General features: G+C 35.9%; 6 protein-coding genes across 6 annotated transcripts; 2 read left to right on the top strand and 4 right to left on the bottom strand.

Annotated features, from left to right (window-relative positions):
• Positions 1 to 2,782: 2,782 nt before the first annotated feature.
• Positions 2,783 to 4,154, top strand: MONOS_17147 (uncharacterized protein). Its single transcript, XM_067870039.1, has one exon. It carries the CDS (start codon positions 2,796 to 2,798, stop codon positions 3,930 to 3,932), a length of 1,137 nt encoding a protein of 378 aa, XP_067733067.1. The 5' UTR covers positions 2,783 to 2,795; the 3' UTR covers positions 3,933 to 4,154.
• Positions 4,155 to 6,570: 2,416 nt separating this feature from the next.
• Positions 6,571 to 9,116, bottom strand: MONOS_16615 (uncharacterized protein; the record flags this gene model as incomplete). Its single annotated transcript, XM_067869509.1, has 1 exon — positions 6,571 to 9,116. The coding sequence occupies one exon, from the start codon at positions 9,114 to 9,116 to the stop codon at positions 6,789 to 6,791; it is 2,328 nt and encodes a 775-aa protein (XP_067733068.1). The 3' UTR covers positions 6,571 to 6,788.
• A 3,936-nt stretch (positions 9,117 to 13,052) lies between these two features.
• Positions 13,053 to 14,168, top strand: MONOS_16721 (uncharacterized protein; the record flags this gene model as incomplete). The annotated part of the gene is made up of 1 exon (XM_067869601.1): positions 13,053 to 14,168. The coding sequence occupies one exon, from the start codon at positions 13,053 to 13,055 to the stop codon at positions 14,166 to 14,168; it is 1,116 nt and encodes a 371-aa protein (XP_067733069.1).
• A 3,128-nt stretch (positions 14,169 to 17,296) lies between these two features.
• Positions 17,297 to 17,545, bottom strand: MONOS_16665 (uncharacterized protein; the record flags this gene model as incomplete). The annotated part of the gene is made up of 1 exon (XM_067869554.1): positions 17,297 to 17,545. The coding sequence occupies one exon, from the start codon at positions 17,543 to 17,545 to the stop codon at positions 17,297 to 17,299; it is 249 nt and encodes an 82-aa protein (XP_067733070.1).
• A 24-nt stretch (positions 17,546 to 17,569) lies between these two features.
• MONOS_16666 (uncharacterized protein) lies at positions 17,570 to 18,163 on the bottom strand (the record flags this gene model as incomplete). Its single annotated transcript, XM_067869555.1, has 1 exon — positions 17,570 to 18,163. One exon carries the CDS (start codon positions 18,161 to 18,163, stop codon positions 17,570 to 17,572), a length of 594 nt encoding a protein of 197 aa, XP_067733071.1.
• A 299-nt stretch (positions 18,164 to 18,462) lies between these two features.
• On the bottom strand, positions 18,463 to 21,144 carry MONOS_14940 (uncharacterized protein; the record flags this gene model as incomplete). The annotated part of the gene is made up of 3 exons (XM_067867783.1): positions 18,463 to 20,637; positions 20,732 to 20,927; positions 21,104 to 21,144. 3 exons carry the CDS (start codon positions 21,142 to 21,144, stop codon positions 18,463 to 18,465), a joined length of 2,412 nt encoding a protein of 803 aa, XP_067733072.1.
• Between the last annotated feature and the right edge of the window lie 723 nt (positions 21,145 to 21,867).

The following is a 21,867-nucleotide window of genomic DNA, read 5'->3' on the forward strand; positions in this document are numbered from 1 at the left end:
ATTACAAAAGAATATCTGTTTGATGGAAGATGAAATTGTTCATTTTGATTGTTGGAATACTGGGGAGCAACAATATTTTCGATGGAAATGCAGAATTTTCAATGTATGTATTTTATATTTTTCTGTTGATTGTGAAGATATTTCTATCCGTATCCTCTCCAAAGTCGTGATTCAGACGATTTATAAAAAATGGACAATCTATTCTTTGCAGAGCAGAACAGCGAGGAAGGGAGCCAAATGATACCTTACAAATATATTAGAGCCTGAATGTATTTTGTCATAAATATTTAAGTGACTTATTATAGACTCAGCATGCGCGATGGATAGAAATTTGATGAAAAATGAATTTTAATGGAGCAGAAATCAACGGGGTCGAAAGACATCCAAGGCCAAAAGGAAGAACAGCCAAATTCAATGAAAAGGGAACGTTTTTAAAAAGAGGAAGAGGACATTTTCATTTTTAAGTTTGTTGGGGAGATTGGGGCAAATGACTGAAACAGGAGATTAGAGACAGCTGCAGCAGAACAAGGTGCCTTTCTTGGGATGAGAAGGGCAAGACATTGCTTTTATGGACTGAGGGGAGCGATGGAACTGGATTAGATTACTTGGGTTGAGAGGCGAAAATACGAGAAAAACGGACAGTTTGGCGTTATACAAGCAGCTGAGGAAAATTACAGGCAAAATGGATTTGAGTCATTTTGCCTTTGTCTTCAGCCTTATGTCATCGAAGGGTTATCCATTGAATCAGAGAACGAGGCCGTGATGCTGAGAATATCTTCTGACAGAAGGTATATAGTATTCAAACTTGACAATAACATCGCATTCACCATCTTCATCATCTTCATCTCTATCATCGCCATCATCGCTGTCATTATCTTCTTCTTCATTAAAAATTTTATTGAAGCATTTTTATTATTTGTGTATTATTTGAGTGGAATCAGCGCCAAGAATTGGAAAAAAGCAAATTTTTTGAAGCAGAACAGAATCGATTTCATTGATGTTGAGATTGGCAGCGGAAACAGAAAAGGCGAATTTTGTTGGCAGAAAAGAACAATAATTTGAGAGGCTTTTGAAGAAGAAGAAAGTGTGTGAAGATTGGCAATAAATATATTTCAGAGTTTGTTTTGTATTATTTTTTTTCTCCAATTTTTCACATATTTATTTTATATTTTTGAGGGATTAAGATTTATGGAAGGATGTTTTCAGGGAATGAATGAACATGGGGAAAAGAGCACATTTGATGCTTTTGAGAAAGCAGGCAACACAATTTTTTTGAGAATATCGAAGAATGAGCCAGAGGTATTAAATGAAATGAATGGAAGAGGAGGGCTTTGAAGGTTTATGTTGAATTTTGAAAAAGAAGAAGGGGAATCAACAGAAAAGAATAATCGGAAAATTGAAGAAATGGCTGAAGAAGAATTTTGACAAAAATTCGAGAAGAAGAAGGAGGAGGAGAAAAGGAAGAAGATTGCAAAAAGAAAATGGAACTGGTTTTTCATATTTTGTATTACATTTTAAATATTTTTTATATTTTTTCTTTATATTTTTAATTGATAATAGGGACTTTTGCATGAATATTCAAAAGCGATGAATGCGAATGGAATATGGAAAAAAAGCAGAAAATTGAAACAAAAGGTAAAAAAGAGATGTGGGGAAGCCATGATGATCAGAAGGGGAAGAAGAAGCAGAAAAATGAGCACAGCCATATTGAGATATTTTGCAACGTTGTGCTAAAGGCGTTGAGAAGAGAAGGTTGCGTTGAAGAAAGAATTTCAGTGAATGAATCGCGTTTCTCATCTTCTTCCCCATTCTTCTTTTCACCTTCCATTCCCCTTATATCCCTCTTTCATTTGACATTTTTCAATATTTCAACAGCATCTTCAGATTGCCCATCTCCAACAATTACGTCAACCCAAACATCAAGTTTTATGAATAGTTGCTCATTCTTGTCTGTTAATGATGCATATGATGGCGGAATTGTACCTTCACTCAACAATCCCTTGGCTTCTTTAACTGCCTCAAACACCTCGTTTGTGGGATGTTATCGGACAAGAAATGTTGTTTGCGAAGGAACTGCAGAAGTTCCATTGAAGCCAGACAGACAGAATGAAACATTCAATGGAGCTAATTCATTTATTTGGTGTGAATGGAATGGATCGAGTACGACCGGAACAAGCGATTCTATTTCAGATGGAATATCGAGTGGCGGGGCAATCTGCATGTATGGCCAATCAAATGCCACTGTTTCTATTAAGCACTGCTCATTCAACGACTGCTATGCCTATTATGATGGAGGGGGGGTCATGTGTGCAAAAATCAAATCGGTTGAGATTATTAACAACACGTTCAACTCATGCACCGCAAAAACTTGGGCTGGTGGAGGGATGTGCATTTATACGATTTCAACATGTGTTCGGATCAGCGGATGTGAGTTTCAGAAATGTTCTTCTTATGGCTGGGGAGGAGGACTTTATCTCGACAATTTTCAGGTTTCAGGAACAGATTGCATTGGAGAAGAAAATGGAGAAGGGGAAAGTGCGTGTGTGTTTGACTGCTGTTTCACTTCATGCTCAGTTACAAATTCGCAAGGTGGGGGCATGCGTTGTGCCACTGTTCCTGCAACGCAATTCAAAATGAGGAGCATTCAGTTTTTTTCATGTTCTGCACGGCAAGAAGGTGGAGGATTGTGTTTACATCCAAATCGAGCAACATCACAGAAAGATGTAATTTATTGTTATTTTTTGTTCTTCCATGAATGCAAATGCTCTGCAGCCACTCCATATGGGCATGATGTGATGTATTATGATTACTACAGTGTATATTTATCTCAAAATAATCCGTTCTATGAATGTTACACCACAAACACAGATGACCAGAGAGTGTGCTACGGATATAATTATACGGATTCTAAGGGTTGGACATATCAGCACACAGATAAGAAGGATTGGCTGAAGAGAGGGATTCTCAACCGATTTGTGGCAGTGAGTGGAGGTGGTGAAGAAGAGTTATGTGGACTGGATGAGTCAAGTGCATGCCGAACCATTGGTGTTGCAGTTGAAAAGAGCGTGATCCAGGTGAGCCTGTCAGTCACGCTGATGGACGGGAATCACACGAGCGAGACAACAACTATTAATATTGAGACAAAGAAGATTTCGGTCATTGGGAAAGGCAAAGATAAGAGTTCGATTGGAACAGGAGCCCTTTCATCAACTGGAGCGCTGTTCAGTGTGACAACAGGCCAACTTGGTTTATTGCACATGAAGGTTGATTGCAACTCAAATGCAAATCCTTCTTCGCCGAGCGTGGTTGTGGTGTCTGATGGGGGTGGGTCACTCTCGTTGGAGGATGTTGTGATCACCACGAGTAAAACAGGAGACTATGTGATGTCGTCGTCAGTGTTTGTGGTGCCGCTGTCGCAGCTGTCGATGGTTGATGTGGAGATAACAGATATGAATGTCTCAAAATCATTGTTCTCTGAGCCGGATCTCTCTTCTTCTTCTTCTTCTACTTCTTCTTCATTGTCGTCATTGTCGTCATCTGCATTGTATCTGACAGCCACAGCATCAGGAGATAGCGTGCTGGCGAATGTGAAGGTGACGAATGTGAAGTTGACTGAAGGAGATGGGGTGGTTGTGGCAAAGAGTGTGAAGGCAGGAGAGACGTTCGGGATGATGAGCACGAGAACAGAAGGGGGGCAGAGTGGTTGTATGTTTGGGAAGGGCGATTTTGAGATGAATTTTTGGTCACATGTGAAATTGGAGGGAAGAATAAAAAATCATAAGTGCGTTGCGATTTTGTTTCTGTTTTGCTGCAACTCGTGCAACCCACATAAAATAAGCACCATCACTGCTGCAAAACTCGAAATCTCCTGTTTTATCGAGGAGCAGAAAATCGGGTTTATTTGTGAAAAGGAAAGGAAGAAAGGTGAGTAATTTGATGGAACATGAACGATTTATTTTTTCTTTGAAAAAAAAAGAGTATTCGAATTATTTTGCCATTTTCGATGTTTTGCAGAAACAAAAAGTGGACAAGTTTCTTTGTTGAATCCTTCTTTTTTTTTTTCAATGAAAAAATTCATATGATTTTTATTTTTTCATTCATTAGCCAACTGCTTTTGAATGATTTTTTAGACTACAATAGTTATTAAAAATATATATCGATCTTTTCTTTTTCATTCTTTTTTTTTCAAATGAGATTTTCACAACATTTTTTTATTACAAAATGAAAAAATCAAACAGTTCCCTTGTTTGAAAAGAAATATGAAATTTCGGAACAAACTGTTGAAGAACTTCAAAAATGATTTGTTGATGAACAAACAAACAAATGGATGAATGAATGGATGAAAAACGCCAGACAATAGTATTTTCACAGCAACTGATGAATGAAAAAGGAAAACGATAACTTTTTTTTTGTATTTTTGTCAAATAATATCAAACTCTTCTGATTTATCAATCATTCATTTTCATTTTGACAGGGAGAAAAAATGAAAATAATTATTCATTGAGAAATCAGATGAATTAGAAAATGGGTTTTATCATGATTTTGATGAGAAACATTTATCAAAATGAAAAATATGAATCAAAAAATAAATGAAATCTTTTTTATTAGAAATGATTATTTTTCATTGATATTTAACTATATATCCTTTTTTATATCAACCATAAGGCACTCATTGGCTTTCAAAATCATGATTTCAAAATTAATCACCCATATTGATTTTTTCCGAATTGAATGTTTGTTTTTTGTTTATTTTGTTTTCTTCTTCTTTTTTATCAAAACAAATTATTCTTTCACAAAACGATGAAAAAGAAGTTTTTGAAATTCATCAACACCGATTCATTTGTTCTTTTTATGTTTTTGTTTTCCAATTTCAATTTTGATAGTTTATTTTGATGAGGGAGGTTGTTCATCTTATCTCACAAGTTTTCTGTCAAAAACGTCGATTTGAAATTGAGATTGGGACACTTTGAAATGGACACTTGAAAGTGATAACAACATTGTGACAGTTCATTATTTGACTTTTTCTTTCTCAAATAAAAAGTCTTATTAATAATTGAAAAGCCTATTTCACTTCTATTGAATATTCACAAATCAATCTCGAAAAGCTGTGTTATTATCCATTCTCCAAATCATTTTCTGATCTCAAAAATCATTTTCCATATTCATCTCGATTATTACTTTTCATTTGGTTAAAAAAATAAGGATTCGGTTTTCTATCTTATTTTATAATGATTTATTTTTGAAATATCTCAAACGCGAAATTTTCATGCTATGTCGAACGTTTCTTATTCTTTTATCATTTTCACTTTTAAACTTTTTATTAAATCGAAAATAAAAAGTTTTGTTGAAATAATGAATATTCTATTTCTATCAACTTGAGTTGTTTCATGAGTTTGATCAAAAACCTTTGAAATAATACAAATAACATTTTGATTTCTTCATTAGCGACTTTTCAGAAAGAATAATGATATAATTGAGATAATAAATCAAATCCACAAATATAGAACCAAATGAAAAGAAATAATCGAGATGAATATGGAAAATGATTTGTGAGATCAGAAAATGATTTGGAGAATGGATAATCACGCGGCTTTTCGAGATTGATTTGTGAATATTCAATAGAAGTGAAATAGGCTTGTCAATTATTAATAAGACTTTATATTTGAGAAAGAAAAAGTCAAATAATGAACTGTCACAATGTTGTTATCACTTTCAAGTGTCCATTTCAAAGTGTCCCAATCTCAATTTCAAATCGACGTTTTTGACAGAAAACTTGTGAGATAAGATGAACAACCTCCCTCATCAAAATAAACTATCAAAATTGAAATTGGAAAACAAAAACATAAAAAGAACAAATGAATCGGTGTTGATGAATTTCAAAAACTTCTTTTTCATCGTTTTGTGAAAGAATAATTTGTTTTGATAAAAAAGAAGAAGAAAACAAAATAAACAAAAAACAAACATTCAATTCGGAAAAAATCAATATGGGTGATTAATTTTGAAATCATGATTTTGAAAGCCAATGAGTGCCTTATGGTTGATATAAAAAAGGATATATAGTTAAATATCAATGAAAAATAATCATTTCTAATAAAAAAGATTTCATTTATTTTTTGATTCATATTTTTCATTTTGATAAATGTTTCTCATCAAAATCATGATAAAACCCATTTTCTAATTCCTCTGATTTCTCAATGAATAATTATTTTCATTTTTTCTCCCTGTCAAAATGAAAATGAATGATTGATAAATCAGAAGAGTTTGATATTATTTGACAAAAATACAAAAAAAAAGTTATCGTTTTCCTTTTTCATTCATCAGTTGCTGTGAAAATGCTCTTGTCTGGTAATTTTCATCCTTTCCATATTTTCATCCATTCATCCATTCATTCATCCATTTGCTTGTTTGTTCATCAACAAATCATTTTTGAAGTTCTTCAACAGTTTGTTCCGAAATTTCATATTTCTTTTCAAACAAGGGAACTGTTTGATTTTTTCATTTTGTAATAAAAAAATGTTGTGAAAATCTCATTTGAAAAAAAAAGAATAAAAAAGAAAAGATCGATATATATTTTTAATAACTATTGTAGTCTAAAAAATCATTCAAAAGCAGTTGGCTAATGAATGAAAAAATAAAAATCATATGAATTTTTTCATTGAAAAAAAAAAAGAAGGATTCAACAAAGAAACTTGTCCACTTTTTGTTTCTGCAAAACATCGAAAATGGCAAAATAATTCGAATACTCTTTTTTTTTCAAAGAAAAAATAAATCGTTCATGTTCCATCAAATTACTCACCTTTCTTCCTTTCCTTTTCACAAATAAACCCGATTTTCTGCTCCTCGATAAAACAGGAGATTTCGAGTTTTGCAGCAGTGATGGTGCTTATTTTATGTGGGTTGCACGAGTTGCAGCAAAACAGAAACAAAATCGCAACGCACTTATGATTTTTTATTCTTCCCTCCAATTTCACATGTGACCAAAAATTCATCTCAAAATCGCCCTTCCCAAACATACAACCACTCTGCCCCCCTTCTGTTCTCGTGCTCATCATCCCGAACGTCTCTCCTGCCTTCACACTCTTTGCCACAACCACCCCATCTCCTTCAGTCAACTTCACATTCGTCACCTTCACATTCGCCAGCACGCTATCTCCTGATGCTGTGGCTGTCAGATACAATGCAGATGACGACAATGACGACAATGAAGAAGAAGTAGAAGAAGAAGAAGAAGAGAGATCCGGCTCAGAGAACAATGATTTTGAGACATTCATATCTGTTATCTCCACATCAACCATCGACAGCTGCGACAGCGGCACCACAAACACTGACGACGACATCACATAGTCTCCTGTTTTACTCGTGGTGATCACAACATCCTCCAACGAGAGTGACCCACCCCCATCAGACACCACAACCACGCTCGGCGAAGAAGGATTTGCATTTGAGTTGCAATCAACCTTCATGTGCAATAAACCAAGGTGACCTGTCGTCACACTGAACAGCGCTCCAGTTGATGAAAGGGCTCCTGTTCCAATCGAACTTTTATCTTTGCCTTTCCCAATGACCGAAATCTTCTTTGTCTCAATATTAATAGTTGTTGTCTCGCTCGTGTGATTCCCGTCCATCAGCGTGACTGACAGGCTCACCTGGATCACGCTCTTTTCAACTGCAACACCAATGGTTCGGCATGCACTTGACTCATCCAGTCCACATAACTCTTCTTCACCACCTCCACTCACTGCCACAAATCGGTTGAGAATCCCTCTCTTCAGCCAATCCTTCTTATCTGTGTGCTGATATGTCCAACCCTTAGAATCCGTATAATTATATCCGTAGCACACTCTCTGGTCATCTGTGTTTGTGGTGTAACATTCATAGAACGGATTATTTTGAGATAAATATACACTGTAGTAATCATAATACATCACATCATGCCCATATGGAGTGGCTGCAGAGCATTTGCATTCATGGAAGAACAAAAAATAACAATAAATTACATCTTTCTGTGATGTTGCTCGATTTGGATGTAAACACAATCCTCCACCTTCTTGCCGTGCAGAACATGAAAAAAACTGAATGCTCCTCATTTTGAATTGCGTTGCAGGAACAGTGGCACAACGCATGCCCCCACCTTGCGAATTTGTAACTGAGCATGAAGTGAAACAGCAGTCAAACACACACGCACTTTCCCCTTCTCCATTTTCTTCTCCAATGCAATCTGTTCCTGAAACCTGAAAATTGTCGAGATAAAGTCCTCCTCCCCAGCCATAAGAAGAACATTTCTGAAACTCACATCCGCTGATCCGAACACATGTTGAAATCGTATAAATGCACATCCCTCCACCAGCCCAAGTTTTTGCGGTGCATGAGTTGAACGTGTTGTTAATAATCTCAACCGATTTGATTTTTGCACACATGACCCCCCCTCCATCATAATAGGCATAGCAGTCGTTGAATGAGCAGTGCTTAATAGAAACAGTGGCATTTGATTGGCCATACATGCAGATTGCCCCGCCACTCGATATTCCATCTGAAATAGAATCGCTTGTTCCGGTCGTACTCGATCCATTCCATTCACACCAAATAAATGAATTAGCTCCATTGAATGTTTCATTCTGTCTGTCTGGCTTCAATGGAACTTCTGCAGTTCCTTCGCAAACAACATTTCTTGTCCGATAACATCCCACAAACGAGGTGTTTGAGGCAGTTAAAGAAGCCAAGGGATTGTTGAGTGAAGGTACAATTCCGCCATCATATGCATCATTAACAGACAAGAATGAGCAACTATTCATAAAACTTGATGTTTGGGTTGACGTAATTGTTGGAGATGGGCAATCTGAAGATGCTGTTGAAATATTGAAAAATGTCAAATGAAAGAGGGATATAAGGGGAATGGAAGGTGAAAAGAAGAATGGGGAAGAAGATGAGAAACGCGATTCATTCACTGAAATTCTTTCTTCAACGCAACCTTCTCTTCTCAACGCCTTTAGCACAACGTTGCAAAATATCTCAATATGGCTGTGCTCATTTTTCTGCTTCTTCTTCCCCTTCTGATCATCATGGCTTCCCCACATCTCTTTTTTACCTTTTGTTTCAATTTTCTGCTTTTTTTCCATATTCCATTCGCATTCATCGCTTTTGAATATTCATGCAAAAGTCCCTATTATCAATTAAAAATATAAAGAAAAAATATAAAAAATATTTAAAATGTAATACAAAATATGAAAAACCAGTTCCATTTTCTTTTTGCAATCTTCTTCCTTTTCTCCTCCTCCTTCTTCTTCTCGAATTTTTGTCAAAATTCTTCTTCAGCCATTTCTTCAATTTTCCGATTATTCTTTTCTGTTGATTCCCCTTCTTCTTTTTCAAAATTCAACATAAACCTTCAAAGCCCTCCTCTTCCATTCATTTCATTTAATACCTCTGGCTCATTCTTCGATATTCTCAAAAAAATTGTGTTGCCTGATTTCTGAAATGCATCCAATGTGCTCTTTTCCCCATGTTCATTCATTCCCTGAAAACATCCTTCCATAAATCTTAATCCCTCAAAAATATAAAATAAATATGTGAAAAATTGGAGAAAAAAAATAATACAAAACAAACTCTGAAATATATTTATTGCCAATCTTCACACACTTTCTTCTTCTTCAAAAGCCTCTCAAATTATTGTTCTTTTCTGCCAACAAAATTCGCCTTTTCTGTTTCCGCTGCCAATCTCAACATCAATGAAATCGATTCTGTTCTGCTTCAAAAAATTTGCTTTTTTCCAATTCTTGGCGCTGATTCCACTCAAATAATACACAAATAATAAAAATGCTTCAATAAAATTTTTAATGAAGAAGAAGATAATGACAGCGATGATGGCGATGATAGAGATGAAGATGATGAAGATGGTGAATGCGATGTTATTGTCAAGTTTGAATACTATATACCTTCTGTCAGAAGATATTCTCAGCATCACGGCCTCGTTCTCTGATTCAATGGATAACCCTTCGATGACATAAGGCTGAAGACAAAGGCAAAATGACTCAAATCCATTTTGCCTGTAATTTTCCTCAGCTGCTTGTATAACGCCAAACTGTCCGTTTTTCTCGTATTTTCGCCTCTCAACCCAAGTAATCTAATCCAGTTCCATCGCTCCCCTCAGTCCATAAAAGCAATGTCTTGCCCTTCTCATCCCAAGAAAGGCACCTTGTTCTGCTGCAGCTGTCTCTAATCTCCTGTTTCAGTCATTTGCCCCAATCTCCCCAACAAACTTAAAAATGAAAATGTCCTCTTCCTCTTTTTAAAAACGTTCCCTTTTCATTGAATTTGGCTGTTCTTCCTTTTGGCCTTGGATGTCTTTCGACCCCGTTGATTTCTGCTCCATTAAAATTCATTTTTCATCAAATTTCTATCCATCGCGCATGCTGAGTCTATAATAAGTCACTTAAATATTTATGACAAAATACATTCAGGCTCTAATATATTTGTAAGGTATCATTTGGCTCCCTTCCTCGCTGTTCTGCTCTGCAAAGAATAGATTGTCCATTTTTTATAAGTTGTCTGAATCACGACTTTGGAGAGGATACGGATAGAAATATCTTCACAATCAACAGAAAAATATAAAATACATACATTGAAAATTCTGCATTTCCATCGAAAATATTGTTGCTCCCCAGTATTCCAACAATCAAAATGAACAATTTCATCTTCCATCAAACAGATATTCTTTTGTAATACTCAACCTTTTCACTGGAAATATTTCACTTAGTCAATCTGCCTTTGTTTTAGCTTCGGAATCTGACCCCGTTGACAGTTTCTGAGCGTTTGACATTTCTTGATCATTTTCCATAACGAATAAGAGCCACAAAAGAAAAGGAGCACAACTCGATGTGCCGTGGCTGAATGGGCATATGAAGACAATGTGGTTGTAAAAGGATGGATTTGTGGTGTGGGGTGAAGGAGTTGAGTTCTTGGAGGAGGCAGGGTTTAGAGAGGGAATGGAACGATTAAAGGTATTTTTTGTGGAAAAGAGGTATTTTTGTGATATTTCAGAGGCAAAATGGATGTTTGGGAGATGGATTGGGATGAGGTTTGGAGGGATTGTTTTTTCGATTTTTGTGAGTTGGAAGGTGTGGGAATTGTGTTTATTATTTGAGAAAAGGAATTTGATGTGTTGGAGGTGGGATAAGAGGGAAGATAAGAAGGGCAGAAGATGGGTGAAGCGAATGGAATATATTTATTGGAGGAGAGGACGAGAAATGGAGAGATATGTGGAGGAGATTTTTTTTTATTTTCAAATGCAGAGAGAGAGGAGGAGTTCATATGAGGCGGAGCAAGGTGGAAAAGTTTTTGTGGGCTTATGTTTGATAAGAAAGAGAAGCGGGGTTGAAGGGGAAAAAAAAGTGAGAGATATTTTTTTATCTTTTTTTATTTTTTATTGAAAGGACAGTTTGGTCGCGCCTCTCATTTGCGGGGCAAGTGTTGGAGGCGGAGGCAGAGGAAGACGGGAAGAAGGAACATCAGCACTGGCACTTTGCATTAGAGGTGTGGAGATGGATTCGTGACAGGGATGGATCGAGATGAGGTGCTGACCACGAGAAGATGTTTTGCGCCAGAGACATACAAAGAAATGGAGATATTTATTTTTATTGGTTGGAAGAAGGGGAATGGGAGCTGGGGAGACAGGGATTGTGATATTTGGTGGGATGGTATTGTTGTTGTTTTGGGGGGAAATGGAGAGAAGAAGAAGAAGATTTTGGCAAGAGATAGGAAGGGATTCTTTGGATGGAATCTTCTTCATTGCTTGTTTTTTTATGGAATGGAATTTGTGGAGGTTATTTGGGTGGAAACAGAACAGAGGATTGAGCTTTTGTTAATATTTTAAAAAGAAGAAGAAGAAGAAAGAAAAAGTCAGCAAAAGGTGGTTATTGTGAAAGATATAGGTTTGCATTTTTTTTAAAATTATTTTAATTTTTCTTCACATATTATTATTTATGAAATTAGGATTTTTGCAGGATTGCTCAATGGCAATGAATGAACAAGGAATATGTCAAGAGGGGATGTTGGATGCATTAAAAGAAATCTGGAGATAATAATTGGAGGGCGTTTGGTGGAGTGAGCGGACGCAAAATATAAATGAAAGGAAAAGAGAAGAAGATATATTTTTTTGAAGGTTTTGGAAGGCATATACGATGAATCTTGTTAAAAGTCAAAAATGAGATCAAGGAATTGATGATGCAGCAGAAGAAGAAATTCAAGAAAAATTGAGAAGAAGAAGCGGAAGATGGTGAAAAGAAAATGGTACGGGGCTTTTCATATTTATTATTGAAATTTTTTTGCAATTTAATATTTTTGTATATTTTTAAGATTTTTGTAATATTAAATATGTTTTTCAATTGATAATAGGGACGTTTGTATAAGCCTTCAAAAGCGATGGAAGTGAATAGAATGAGGAGAGAAGGCAGAATTTGATCCCAGAAGAAAAGGGGATTTTAAGGAAAGTTAATGACGAAGAACATTTGAATGCCGTTTCCATTTAGCGGAACAAAGGGAAAAAGATGCTTTTCTCTTGGGAATATGCATTTCAGAAGCGGAAGAAGAAATAGGAAAATGAAGAGTTTCTGTGAGCGAATCACACTTTTCTTCTTTTTTCCAATTTTATCTCATCACATTCCATATCTCTTGTTTCACTCTCCAAATAAACATTTTTCAATATTTCAACAGCATCTTCAGATTATTCACCTTCAACCACTACGTCATCCCAAACCACATGCCTGATGAACAGCTGCCCTTTCTCATCAGTGTGTGATGCATATGATGGCGGAATTGTTCCCTCTCTGAACAATCCATTGGTTTCTCTGACTGCCTCAAACACTTCATTCGTTGGGTGTTGTCGGACAAGAAATGTTGAATGCACTGGAACTGAAACTAATAAGAAACAGCCAGGGAGGCAGAACGAAACATTCAATGGAGCAAACTCATTCACTTGGTGTGAATGGAGCGGATCGAAGGCTACTGGAGAAGTTAGCTCATACGCCGATGGCTCTTCGAATGGTGGAGCAATTTGCATGTTCAGCTTATCGTCTGGAACGCTTTCAGTGAAATGCTGTTCGTTCAGCGGATGTGAAGCGTATTATTCGGGAGGAGGCATTCATTGCTACAACATCAAATCGGTTGATATTACAAATAACACATTCGACTCATGCACTGCTCGAACATGGATTGGAGGAGGGATGTGCATTTTAACAATTACAATTTGTGTTCGGATCAGCGGATGTGAATTCCAGAATTGCAAAGCATATAGCCATGGAGGAGGACTTTATCTTAATGATTTCAAGGTTTCAGGAACAGGATGCATTGGAGAAGAAAATGGAGGAGGGGAGAGTGCGTGTGTGTTTGACTGCAGTTTCACTTCATGTTCGGTTACAAATTATTATGGTGGAGGCATGCGTTGTTACAATGTTCCTAATCAATTCAAAATGAGGAGCATTCAGTTTATTTCATGTTCTGCGATGTCAACTGGAGGAGGATTACATTTGGAGCCATACAAACAAACAGCACCATCTGACGTGATTTATTGTTATTTCCTTTTCTTCCATGAATGCAAGTGCAGAACGGCTTCAATTCCATATGGGCATGACATAATCTATGCAGATTATTATAATGTATTTTTGAATTCAGGCAATCCGTTCTATGAATGTTACACAACGAACACAGATGAGAAGAGAATGTGCTATGCGTATAATTACTCGAATGCAGGTGCCTGGACATATAACCAAACATCAAAAAAGAATTGGCTGAAGGATAAGATGATTTATGTGTCAGTGAATGGGATTGATTCATATGAGCTGTGTGGGGCAAATGAATCAAATCCGTGTCTAACAGTGAAGAAGGCATTCGAGATGTGTGAAATACAGATAAGCTTGGCAATCACACTGATGGATGGGAATCACACAAGCGAGACAGCAACAATTGATATTGGGGAAAAGAAGGTTTCAATCATTGGGACGGGCAAAGATAAAAGTTCGATTGGAACAGGAGCACTTTCATCTACAGGAGCGTTGTTCAGTCTGACGAGTGGCCATTTGGGAATGAGCCATTTGAAGATTGATTGCAACTCAGCTGCGGGAACTTCGCCTAGTGTTGTTGTTGTATTTTATGAAAGAAAAAATATTTTCACTTGAGTTTAGAAGCAAATTTGTCAAATGAGAAATGGAGAAAGATAATATCTCAAAAGTTATGTATTATTTGTTGAAATCTTTTTTTTTTTTTGATATTTTTAAATTTTGTTTGGTTTTGTGTTCAAATACAGGTTTTCATCATTTCACGATAATTATTTGATTTTTTGTGAAATATCAAAATAATTTTTCTAAAATGCAAACATTTTTCACATGAAATGAAATTTTCAAATAAAAATGTGAAACACATTATTGAATTGAAAAATTTTCCATATTGGAAAGTTTGAAATATTTTGAAAAAGAAATGAAACAAATGAGTTGAGATTAACGAAATCTTATTAATCAATCAAATCTTAATCCTTGAAAATTAGAAAATCAAAATAATTAACGAACTATCCAAAATAATCAAATTACGAAAGAAGAAAAAAAAATTGAACTTAAATTCTTTTTCTGTGGAATAGATTTCAATAAAAAAGTTCATAATTGAAATTTTTGTGTTTCAAAGAATAAAATGCAAATTTCTTTGTGAATAGAAACGAAAAAAAAAAGACAGTTTTGTTGAAGAATTTAAAAATTCAAAATGATATCTTAAAAGTTTTATCAATGAAACAATAATTGTTTTCATTGAAAATTTATCCAGTAACTCTTATTCATTTCATTTATCTTCATCATTGAGCAGTCCTTTTATTTTGTAGGGCAAGAATAAGTATCAATTGGTTTTTGATGTGAATTATTTTGTATGATTTTATTGTTTTCAATGACATCAACTCAATCTTGTTGAATTTTTGCGAATTTGTTTCAATGCACAATTTTGTTAAAATCTCATTCTATTTTTTTCAGTTCAAAAATTAGTTCATTTTTTCTTGGTGGACTCAATCTGCAGAAAATAATTTTTTCTAAAATTAAAAATGTTTCTCTATTTACAAATTTCAAAAAAATGTTAAGCTATCAATAATTTTGACAAATTTTTATTTTTGATTAATTTTTCGATCTTTCGATAAAAAATTAAATCAAATATCAATTCTCATCATTTGGGTCATTCTTTTCGAAAAGTCGCAAATGTTTAATTTTTAAGTTTTATAAAAATGTTCCTTATTTGATCATTTTTTGTAAAAATTCAATCAGATTTCTCCCTCATGCACTTTTTCTCACATCAAATAGGTTTTTGAATTCAAATTTAATATGTGACAAAGATTACAGTATTCAAAGAAATAATTGGTCAAAAAATGTTCAATTTCATAAAACCCAAAAATAAAACATTTGCGACTTATCAATAAGAATGACCCATTTCTTTTTTTGTTTTTATTTTTGTTTCCGAACCAATTTTAATTAAATGATTTCATTAATATCAATAAAGTGTCATTATTGAAAGATCGATATTGCAGAAAAAGAAAACGAACAAAAACTCAAATGTTATTTTGAAAGGAAATTTATTTTTTTTTTCGAAAGGTGGATTGGCTGGTTTTTATTTATGGGTGATTATTTTTGAAATTATGGCATTTTTCGTGGTGTGAATTATTTTCTTTTTCACAGTTATTTGCAAAATAAATATTCTAAAAAAAAGTTTTTGATGCTTTCAAATTATTGACTTTTAAATGCATGTTGTCATAGAAAGACAAAAAATGTTCATATTTGATTTTAATAAAAAAAATAATCAGATTTAATTAAAAGCATTTGTGACAAATTGTCCAACTTGAAAATTGTGTTACGAAGAATGTGAAATCAAAAAGAATCACCCATATGAAACAAAAATGTTGAAATATTTAAAAACAAAAGTATAGTCACTGAGCAAAATTCTGTTTCAATTCTGATTAAAAAAACTTATCTTTTAAATCTTATTCATATCTTTTCTGATAAAAAATAACCATATTGCATGATCAAAGTTTCGAATAAATGATGGGAATAATGGAAAAAATATTTTGAACAATTTCAATTTTTTTCTGAAATAAAATAAAATTAATGTTGAGAAATATGAATGTCTTGTTGAAATGGTTTTTTTTTTTGCAAATTTTGGATTTATATATTGAAACATAAAGAATAAAAGAAAAAACTCAAATTCCAGGAAAAAAGACATTCATGATTGAATAATATTATGTTATTATTGATTATTAATTCATATAGAGTTTCATAAATAGTATGTTTTTTATCTTTCTTTTGAATGAAATACAAAAAAAGTTTCATCCTTTGATTGACACCAAAAATCAAGAAAAAATCGATTTTAAAAATACAAGATTTTTTTTTATTTTATATTCCATCATTATTGTTTATGGAGATTATTCACAACAAAGTGTTTTTCAACTGTGGGATATTTTGTTTTTTCCCCACTATTTGAAGATGGGTGATTATTTTTGAAATCATTATTTCCCCCTTGAATTTATCAATTTGCAAATTCATCATTCTGTGAAAGAAATGAATAAAAATAGAGATGACATCACCGTTTCGATTCAGTGTCTTTCTTTTGTCTCTCATATTGTCATTATTAATAAACATCAATGTGTTGAACATTTCTTTTTTAATGAATACATTTTTTTATTTGAAACTGTCCGGCTGTCTTCATTTTTAAATTAACATATGATTTCAACAATAATCACCCATGAAAATTTTGATGAGAATTTTCGTATTATCTCTTCACTGACTTTTTTTCATCAAAAGAAAATGACAATTTTCTGAACAAAACCAACTATCTTTGAATTGTTCTGTTTTTCATCTGTTTCAAAATAATTTGGAATGATTTTTATAATTGTTGATTCTTGGTATCAGAGTTTGTCTTTTGGTTCTATCTTTCTCTTTGTTTTCCAATCGCATTCATACAAAAATTTTAAAAAAGAAAGTGGAGAATCAATTCCTTCTCTTGTTTGAGAGACTCCACAATCTATGGGTCAGTCGCCCATTTGTATGTTTTGGTGAATTGGATAAAAACCACTTTTCGCTTATGAAACCAAAAGGCGCAAAGAGAAGGAACTGCAAAAAACACGAACAGTTTTGAAAACAGAACATCAAAGGGTGGGAGTGAAAACGGTGGTGGGCAAAGAGAAGGAATTGATTCTCCACTTTCTTTTTTAATTAAAGTGCATAAGCACCTTAATTATCAAGAAAGTGTTTCATCAATTCCTTCTCTTGTTTGAGAGAATCAATTAGTTGGATGATGAAGCCATCATTACTACCTCAGTGTGCGTCTTCTTTGCGTTGTTGCTCTCTTCCTCCTTTTTTGCTTGTGATCTTGTTCGAATAATGAATTGTTCTCCAAGTGACTTCTGTTCCTCCATCTCCTCATCAGGCTCGTCTACTCTAGAAGGGAATTCAACAGAATTTTTAGCTTCTTCCTCACTCAAACATGGCTTCATCAGGCGCTTCTTATCCCTCAGTACCATCCCAGATTCCATTTCTCGTCTCTCCTTTTTGTTCTTCTAGTCTCTGTCTGGTCTGACGCACATCTTGACACCATTTTCTGCACACGAATTGTTTGCTAACTCTTCACTGGGAACATTCATAGTTGAGGCAATCACTTTCCCCAAGGTTGAAGCAAGACTGGCCTTCACATTATGCTTCACCAAAGTGTCTGTTCTAGTGGAAAGACTGGCAAACTTCGCAATCTGAGTTGGTGGAATTCCAGACATCGTTAGCGTTGAAAGCGTTGCAGCCTTTATTGAATAAGGAGTGAAATGGCCTGGAATTCCTGCTTCCTTCAACGTCTCCTTTGCCAATCGTCTAATACTTTTCACTGCAAGAGGATAAAAAGTTTCGGTATTTAAAAACAATTTATTTCCATCTGGTTTTCTTTTCTTTATCTCTTCCCACAAAACTTGAATGGCCGAAGCTGGGCAAATTGAAGGGTTTTCATTTAAAAAAGGAACAGCATCCTCTGTTCGATTAAGAGATGTTTTTAGCCTTGTGTCTAGATATATTCCTTCCTGCTCGAATCTGGATTGTTCCATATCTACTCTTTCCAACTCTGTAAACCTGCACGCAGTGAATAACATGGTGAGCACAATGGCTTTCATTGTTAGATGTTTGAAACTCAAGCTTTGATTTTCTCCAAGCTTAGAAAAGAATGTCAGAATGGTCTTCGGATTCCAAATTTCTTGGACCTTCTTTTTTCTTGTCCTCTCTGTTCTTCTAAACCCTCTAAACAATATTTTTATTATCGGAATATCCCCTAAATTTGTGTTGTAAACCAAGCTTGTGAAAAATGAAACTGCTGAGCGGACGAGCTGCAAACATGACAGCTTCATTCCATTGTCTCTAAGTGTAATAAATATACTGGAACATCGAGCTGCCCACTCGTGAATATCCTCTTGAATTATGCCCATATCACTCTTTTCCCACTGTTCTCCAAAGTGTGCGAAGCCGAATAAATATCCATCCCACGTCGACTGAGCAATTCCCGATATGCACTCCTCTGCCAATGAAAATGGGAAAGATCTTTCTTCCAAAGCCCTTCTCCACCAGCTCTCGCCTTTAACTCTGTGGATTGATCAATATGACTCTTAACTTGCCTGGAGGAAGACATGCACCTGTGCTTGCCATTGATGGACCCTTTCTCAGTACTGTTCTCAGACTCCTCCATTCGAATGTCCGATGAGGCGTCTTCTCCAATAGCACATCCCAGTTCTGCCCCCTCCAGTTCGGCAGGAGTAATACTACTGGTACTCTCTCCTTCTGTGCCTTCCGAATCGTCATTGGAATCAGGGGAACTGGGGGGTGTGCCAGAACGCACTCGTTCTTCCATGGATATGCTAGACCGTCTTCTCCCAATGGGCTTCCAATTCCGCACCAACGATCGACCTTGTGGTTGTGCTGAGCTGCAAAGGCGTCCAGCGTTGGAGTAACTTGAAGAACAGACAAGATTTCTTTGAGCTCGCTGTCTGCAATGCTGTAATCTCCTGCTCTTTCCAGGCGGGACAAAGCATCTGCTCTTGTGTTTCGCAATCCGGGGAGATGAACTGCTCTCAGGACTATCTTCAGTTTCTCCTTCAATGTCCATATCCTTTTGAGTGTTTGACGGAGATTCCTTCCTGCATTCCATCTGTTCACGTTGAAAACAACTGCTGAGTTGTCTGAACGAAGTTGCAACTGTGAAATCCGATTCTCTGCTAGGATTGGTGCAAAATGTGTTAGGGCAAGTTCCACAGCTTTTAGTTCTCTGAAGTTGGATGATTGGTTTTTCACAGCGAATGGAAAACGACTGTGACAATCTAGTGACATTCTGTTTAGTCTGAGGGTTGCTCCCCAGGAGCTTTCTGATGCATCTGTGGTTAGCACTGCTTCTGGAATAAACACTGGAGTTAGTCTGCGTCTGGGGTTCTTCATCAACATCCATCTCCATTTTCTTATCTGCAGGAGGATTGACGCATTCAGCTTCATCATTCCATCCAATCCGCCTGTCGTAACTCCTTTCTGCAACAATTTGTAGATGGATTGGAAATGTAAAGATGCGTCTGAAAGAACGAAGCGCGTTGCACTTAGCTTTCCCACGAATGATGCGAAATCCTTCACTCTGACGGTCTTGGCTCTTAAACACCTTCTCTCCCACTTGTGACACAGCTCTCGCACTACCTTTCTTCTTTCCTCCGTTAGACACACATCGAAGCTGGTTGTATTCCATTCGAATCCAAGGAAGCTGAACTGCGAACTCGGCATGAGGTTGCATTTCTTTTTGTTTATCAGAAGGCCAAGGCTTTCTAGAAACGAGATGATTTCCTGAATTATTTTCTTCAAGACTTCTTGATCTTGATGCAGAAAAAGAAGATCGTCCAAATAGGCAACGACTCTGACATCCCATCTTCTTCTTATCTCCGCTGTCACCTTCCTCATTATGTGTGTGAACAGGCGCGGTGCATCCACAAAGCCGAAAGGCATGTTTTTGAAGGAGTAGTCTTTTCCCATGAATCTGAAAGCAAGATAAGGAATTTGTTCTCTTGAAACTGGAATTAAATAATAAGCTTGTTCCAAGTCTAGGGATACTGCGTAATCTTTCCGTCTTATTAGTCGTTCGACTGTTTTTTCTCCGTCGCACTTGAAATGTGTTCTCTTCACTGCTGCGTTTAGTTTCCGACAATCGAGAATCTGTCTCCAGCTGCCTGACTTCTTTTGAATGAGAAATACATTGTTTCTGTGTTTGACCTCCCTCTGCTTCATTGGGATAACAACTTCTGTTCGTAACTGTTCTTCTAATATTTTCTTGAATTCCTCGATCTTTTATTGGTTGAGAAGACACGCTCCATCTCTGAACTGGGCTCTGCTGAGAGCTTTCCTGGACTGCTTGCTTTTCCACATAGCCTGCACTCCATTGCTTATCAATTTCTCTCCTCCGATTCGCTTCCATGCTGAGAGTAACAAAGCGGTTCTCCCTCCAATGTGCCTCCTCTGCTCTGTTTCCTTGTGAACTGGACCTAAAATTGTTTACGCACCCCTGGTCTCCTGCTCCAACTGCTCTGGTTCCTCCTTCTTCCGAATTGCTGTCTTCTTGTGGGGGCTGAGGACCGGGGGTATCTCCGAAAAAACCGTGTATTTGAGTGAGAAATGGGATAACGAAATCTTCTTTGAAGTGTTCCTGGTTGTTCTCTAACAGAAGCCTGAACACGTGTAATAGGAAGTGCTGGTCTCTGGAAGCCTCTCTCTAGCTTGGCTTCCTGCCTTGTTTCTTTGAGAATCAATTCCTGTCTCTCTGTGAGAATTCCTGAAGAAGCGTCTGTGCTCATCGCTGTGGCAGCCCTGAAACCAAACCTGCCTTGAATTCGAACCGTTCGTGCCTCTTGAAGAGCCCTGGTAATCATTATCAAGATGTCAGCAAGCCTTTGTTTTGCGCTTTCACTTGAAGTCGGTATCTCGGCTAAACATATGAGCGCAGCTTTAATCGCCTGGAAAAGAAAATGTTAGGTTGTGACAAGGTCCCTGGTTGGCTTTGCGCCCCACTGTGCTGCATTGCAGAATCAGCCTACGGTGTAAGTCCAACAATCGGAGGGAATTGCGAAGCAGACATCATTGATCAAATGTGGCAACTGACCCATAGATTGTGGCGTCTCTCAAAAAGAGAGAAGGAATTGATGAAACACTTTCTTGATAATTAAGGTGCTTATGCACTTTAATTAAAAAGAAATCAACCCCAATTGCATCTTTCACTCATTTTGAGCATTTGAACTCCACTATCGTTTGGAGAAAAGATTCTTTAATAATGATTATTTTTATTTATGTTTTCCTTCCTGATGTTTCCCATTTTTTCTGAAAGAAAGCGTTTGAATTTTTAATAAATAAATTATACTATTTGAAAGAAAAGTGTTGAAAAATAAGTGCCTGTTTTGTGAACCTGTTGAAATTAATGAGAAATTATCAAATATAGATTTGATGCAAATAGATAAAATAAAAAAATTGATAGAGAGATATTCATATTTTCTTCCACACCATTCAAAAAAATTTTAAATTGAACGAGGAGAATTGTGTGAAATAAGCATTTTTGGTGAAGAAATGAAAAACAAGAAGATTTGTGTGATATTTGAATAAGGTGAAAAAGAAGAAGAAGAAGAAGTTAGAAATTTGATATAATCTTCCCTTTTCCTCCCCTCCTTTCTCTTTGATTTCTCTTGTTTGCCAATCTCCCAAGCTGCCCTTCACACACAATCTTCTGTGTCTCATCTCTTCTCATTTTTTGGGATGTGATTGACAAAAAATGAACTCCCAAAAAAAAGAGAGACATTTCCATCATTCT

The sequence above is a fragment of the Monocercomonoides exilis genome, assembly GCF_001643675.1.
Source record: "Monocercomonoides exilis strain PA203 chromosome Unknown scaffold8-1962414, whole genome shotgun sequence".
NCBI classification, from domain to species: domain Eukaryota; phylum Preaxostyla; order Oxymonadida; family Polymastigidae; genus Monocercomonoides; species Monocercomonoides exilis.

Bases quoted from the DNA above. Each gene is read 5' to 3' on its own strand.
- MONOS_17147 (XM_067870039.1), top strand. From the start codon at position 2,796: ATGTATTATGATTACTACAGTGTATATTTATCTCAAAATAATCCGTTC.